This window comes from Marmota marmota, unplaced genomic scaffold (genome assembly GCF_001458135.2).
Source record: "Marmota marmota marmota unplaced genomic scaffold, marMar, whole genome shotgun sequence".
In the NCBI taxonomy this organism is placed as follows: domain Eukaryota; kingdom Metazoa; phylum Chordata; class Mammalia; order Rodentia; family Sciuridae; genus Marmota; species Marmota marmota.
Window position 1 is genome coordinate 14380761 of NW_026000051.1, and position 6000 is coordinate 14386760.

The following is a 6000-nucleotide window of genomic DNA, read 5'->3' on the forward strand; positions in this document are numbered from 1 at the left end:
AATACCTCCTTCATAACTCTAGTTCATGGGAGTCATAGACAAAACATTGGAAAGTATGAGTTGGAGTCCAGCCCCTACTACATTCTAGGGGCTTTTGGTCAAGTCTCTCATCTTTTTTCAACTCCAATTCTCTCCTTATCTGGCATATGAGGAAGATGATCTCTTTCTTAGTGGGGTACTGGAGATGTTAAATCAGACTCTATCAGCAAAGCATTTAGTATACAATCAGCCACACCGTAAGCACTTGAAAAATAGCAGCAACCCCAATAGAGAAACAATACTTAATTATCAGCATGGCTATCATTTTCACCAACATCAATGTTATAGCAATGTTGCTAGAGGAAACATCCCCAAGAGGAGCTGTGAGTGGAGTGATATACTCATCTTCCCTGAATTATAGAAGAGGTCCAAAATAGATGTTAACGTTACGTTATGTGATCATGAACCCTTTAAACCTGGCTCCCTCCAGACCTGAGCTCCTCAGGGATTCTTCAGGCTGAAAGGAACCGCTAGGAACCGTTTATTTGCCTTCTGTCCATTGAGTGTTATCAGACCCACTTTCCAGAGAGAAGAGAATAAAACTCAGAGAGGGAGAGTGATTTGTTGTCTAAGGTCATATAGCCAATTGGTGATTGACAAGGAAGGGAGTGGAACTAAGGTATATTTTTCTCTGGACTTCTAAATATTTCACCCTCAGCTCTAGAAATAAATAGCAGGCATACATATTTTGAATAAATGTTATACATATACATTCATGCAAATATATACATGCATACACATGTGCCACAATAGAAAATGTGAATTATACATAATAGAACATGAAAGGTTTGGCCCATTAACCAATTTCTGCTCCCAAGATCATGGAGACTGGAACCTCCCTCTCAAAGGAGGTTTCTAGCAATAGAAGTTTTTAAGTTCTTAATAATAAAGTAAATCTAAACATGTATTCACTTAAGATTGGGTATCATTAACCTATTCTTTTCTATCAGCAAGCATTTGTTCATTCCCTGACCCAAAATTTACCACCTGCTTCCAGGTACCAATCACTGTGCTAAGGGGCAGAGGTGTCCCTTTAACAAGCACAAGAAACAGAGCATACACAGCAAAACCCCTCTCCAAGGCTGCCTCCCTTCCATGTTTCCCCTCTTCTTGGCAGGAAAGAGAGAGTGGGATCAACACTTCACAGGCCACACTAACCTTTCAAAGAAGTGGCCATCGATCGGTGGGAACCACTCCAGCGTCACGGAGTCCATGGTGTGGCCCACGACCTGGGGCGCGAGAGCGACGGGCGCCGGCTTTCTGGAGGGCTGCCAGCTCTGGTACACCAAGTCCAGGTAACAGTGCATTCTGGCGACTTGATTGGGCGTGAAGGAGTCTGTACAGTCGTCATCTGCAAGCAGGCAGAGGGAGAGATAAGCACCGAGCTGCACAGGCAGGCAACAGAACGATGACGTATCTTGGCGGCCAGAGAGCCAGCCAGCACCCGGGTCCTTCCTTGCCAACTCAGGGTGGCCTCTTCCAGTGCTCAAGAGTTAATGGTCTGTGAACAAATTAGTGTAGTCATCACTCCTGCAGACAGGTGAGAGGAAGCAGGAGGAAGGGGAGGGTGGATGGAACCGGAAAACTATGTCTGAGACTGGGGAGAAGGCAGCCAGGAGGGCACAGCTGAGGACAAGGGCAGGCGAGAGGCTTTCTAGGGTCTCCAAATCCTCGGGTCCCCAAGGAGTCCCTCACTGCCCCCATCTCATCCACTCTCTCACTCACTCATCCTCTTGCTTATCACTCACTAGTTCATGTGCTCACCAGTTTCCCCAAGTCTTCCCTCGCCTTCATTCATCCACTCATTTGTCAATACTTTTTTTAATGGATGCAATGATATGGCCCTTCACGAAGCCTTCTGAGCATCTAACGCAAATCCTCTGCTCCATTAAGGGGCATGGAAAGAAGAAACCGAAAAAAAAATTGAAGAGCTTTTGGTCTAGTTATGGGGTCAAGGCCAGCGTACTGTATGCATCAAGGTTGCTTTAAGGTCGCAGAAGTCTGTGATGTCCACCACCACCAATGATCGGAGGGAGACAGCAGGAGGGGAAGGAGGGGAGCCAGAAAGGCTTCTGAAGAGGGAGAGATCTGAGGTCAGATTACATGGCTGGGACTAGGAATGAAAGTTGGGCGTTGCCAGAGAGGAAACTCACAGCCCAGAACCTCCGTGTCCTGTGCAAGAGCACAGGACAGGTCAGAATCAGGCAGGCTCAGCTCAGTGTGCAGATGGGAAAATGCAGTTATACCCCTGCTCATAGTTCTGTCCCTGGGACACGTGCTTAGTATGAGCCAAGCATGAATCAAACATGGTGCATAGTCTTGGGGACACATTTAAACCCCCCTCCCCCAATACTCACTATTTTTTGGAGTGCCTTCTATCATTTTCTCCATCTTACAGAAAAGGAAACCGGGGATGAGAGAGGGCAAGCAACTTTTCCAAGGTCACAGAGCTAAGCACAGATGTGAGATTTGAACCCCAGCAGCCAAGACTCCTGTCTGTGCTTCTAATGAGCATGAGAAATTCTTTCTGAGAGTAAATGAGAACTCATATGCACAAAGTCTCCTGCAGGTGGCTGATAGATAAGAGTGGAGACTGGATCTGAGCCTGAGGGAGATGGGAATGTTATCTCTCAGGGGCCTTTTGGTCTAATGATCCTCAATCTCTCTCTCTCTCTCTCTCTCTCTCTCTCTCTCTCTCTCTCTTTTTTCAGGATGTGGCTTAAAGATGTGACCCAAGACCTGGCCCCCAGAGAGCAAGGCACTGTTTGTGCTTGGTTTCCAAAAACATCACCTCTCAGAAGTGTCTGTGTGGTCAGGGTTTCTGTAGCTGGGCTCCAGACAGAGGAGTACATCACTTGTCTGATCTTAAAATAAACCTGCTACTGAGAATCCTGCAGCATAAACTCACTTCTCCTTATCAAACAAACAGAAAATAAGTTGGTCAGGTGCTGGGGAGTTAGACATGACCTTGACGGGAAGGGACAGACATGTGAGGGAGTTCATACCCAGAAGCTGCCTTGAATCCCTTGGTGATTTTTAACAGTCTCCTCCCAGCTTTCCTTCCCAGCTCTCACTTGGAGGAAGCAGAAAAACCTGATGTCCCTTTAGAAGCACTGTATAAGAGTGACTGGGTAAACCATCTCGAAGTCAGATACACCTGCAACTCCATGAATACCAAACATTCTAGGGCTCCCCAATGCCCAAACACCTCTGTTAAAGAATGGCTGGATCATCTGGTCATTTTTTTCTTCATCCTGAAAACCTTAGAAGAGCTACTGAATAGGTCAGATGCAGGAAATCATCATGATGGCTAAGGAAAGAAGTATAGTTATTTATTCAGAGTAATGCACGTAGGATCTGAAGTCAAACGGACAAGTGACTTTGTCCTTGGTTTCCCCATCTGTAAATGAAGACGGTGATAATAACAAGAGTGCTCATCTTGGCACATGGTGAAGGTGAAAGAGTGCAGGGTCCAAGAGCAATGTCTACTGTTGTTCGGTGGTATCTTACTACCTCACGTTAGGGAATATTGTGTGCACATGATTGTGCATGACTGTAGAAAGAAGGAAGCAGGCAGAAAAGTAGAATGCAAAACACATGTTCTTTTTGATCTAGCAATTCACAGTCATGAGTTCAACAGATAGATGTTCCTGTTCAAATATGGGAGAAATACATGTGTTGGGATATTCCTTGAAGCACTGCTGATAATAGTAAAAATATTAGAGCTGGGCTGAGGGGTGTGGCTCAGTGGTAGAACACTTGCCCAGTGATGTGAGGTCCTGGGTTCAATCCCCAGCACCACAGGGGAAAAATAAATCAGAGCTGATACATGTGTCCATTAATAGAGAGTTGACTCTCTATGATAGGGCATAGAATGAAATACTATCACTACCGAAAAATGAAGTAACTAAGAAGTGTCTTCATGTACAAATTAGAGACATTCAAATCAACTTCAACCCATGGGTAATTGTGAGAATTCGACGAGGCAGGGGGCATATAAAACATTTATCAAGATGAGTGGGGATGAACAACAGTAAGGACGTTTCCCTCTGTCAATTTCAGATGTATTTGCTTTTTCCCCTAGAGAAGTATATTTTCCTTCATAACTTAAAAACTAAACTTTTTCATGTTTGTCAATAAAAAATTCTGGAAATAGACAGGTAATAGAATTTAGGGGGGAATAAGAATGTATTTGAAGATTAAAGCTGAAGCTGGAAGACACCTGTCCCAGGGCACATCACATAGAGAATCACCTGCTATCAGAACCTTGGGTGAGGTCCCACAGGCTTTACTTTTATCACAAATGCTCTGTCTCAATTAGCTAATGTCTCAAGTCAGCCCTGCTTGGCTTCCTGCCCCTAAATGTCCCTCTCCCACTACCTGTGGCCACTTCATCCTGGCCTCCAGGAACAGCCAGCTCCTGGGGTTCTTCTGTGCCCATGTTACCCCTAAGCAGAAAGGACCTGCCCAGGTCACCATACTGTTGTTACAGTGTTCTGGGCTTGCCAACTGAGTCTTGGTCTCAAGAACTAATTTGCACCTGTAGCTGGAAGTTTGCACTCTAGGACTTTGGGCAGAAATGCTGACCCTGTCAGCCTCAGTTTCACCCACCGTGAACTGAGGAATACTATACCTGCCTCATAAAGCAGATGAGACCCATTTAACAAGCTAACCATATCTAGGGCACGGATGCCTGAGTCAACTTTTGTAAAAGTCTTTTTTTTGTTGTTTTTAAAATAATTATAAAGAAAATAATAGCCCTAATAATAAATTATTATAGAAGTTATAGATATTTACTCTAGAATATTTGAAATATTCCTAGGGATAGGATGGAAGGATCAAAGCATTTGTGCACAGTAAAAGACTCTGACACATGAAATATGGGAACATGGCTTGTAGTCTGGAGAAACCCTGATTTCTTATAGTCTTAAGGAGGTTCCAAGTGGAGGGTCCTCTTGAGTACCCCCTTTGTATGGCCTATTATCTTCAGGTGTAGGGTCAGGGATGCTGCCCATCTATAAGTTAAAGGTTGTCCAACAGTTCAAAATAAATATACTCCCTTGGTACTTCCTGTTTGCCCCTATCACCTGCCTGCTGTCTGTTTGATATGAGCACTTGGGACTCTTCCTCAGGATAGGAAAGCTCTATGGTAATAGACTTGGGTTTAAGTCACAACTTTGGCCCATTTTATCTGTGTGACCCTGGGCAAGTTACTTAAGTTATCTGAACTAAACTTTGTGTATCTGTAAAACAGGTATGATGAGAACAGCTCTCACCTCCTTGAATTATTTTTGAGGATTCAACACACACAATGCCTGACATATCTTAGGTACTTAAGAATTGCTGAAGGGGAGGTTTTGGGGAAAGAGATTGGTCAAATTATGTGATGTGGATATATGAATAAGCCACAATGAATTCCACTATTCTGTATAATCAAAATGCACCAATAAAAAAAGAATTATCCTAAGCTTGAGAAGGCCAATATGGTGGCTACAAGCACATGTGACTTTTTCAATTTAAATTAGTTAAGAAGGTAGACGGAACTGTGACCACCCACAGAACAGGCCCAGCGGCCTGGTGAGGGGCAGAGCCGCCCCCCACCCCCCATGCCTGCCAGGTAGGCGGAACTGTGACCACCGACAGAAAAGGCCCAGTGGCCCGCGGAGGGGCAGAGCTTCCAATCACTCCTGCAAGGTAGGCGGGCCTGCGACCCACCGGCAGAAGAGGAGCAGGGGACTGCTGAGAGGCAGAGCCACCCCCTCCCCCTGCGCCGGCAAGGTAGACGGAACTGTGACCACCCACAGAACAGGCCCAGCGGCCTGCTGAGGGGCAGAGCTGCCCCCCACCCCCCGCGCCTGCAAGGTAGACGGAACTGTGACCACCATCAGAAAAGGCCCAGTGGCCCGCGGAGGGGCAGAGCTTCCAATCACTCCTGCAAGGTAGGCGGGCCTGCGACCCACT

General features: G+C 45.7%; 1 protein-coding gene across 1 annotated transcript in view; it reads right to left on the reverse strand.

Annotated features, from left to right (window-relative positions):
* Positions 1-6000, reverse strand: part of Pappa (pappalysin 1) — a 237008-nt gene that overhangs the window by 170503 nt on the left and 60505 nt on the right. The window contains exon 5 of the mRNA XM_048813215.1: positions 1198-1390. Coding sequence (XP_048669172.1) covers positions 1198-1390 — 193 coding nt within the window. The remainder of the gene's footprint in view (positions 1-1197; positions 1391-6000) is intronic.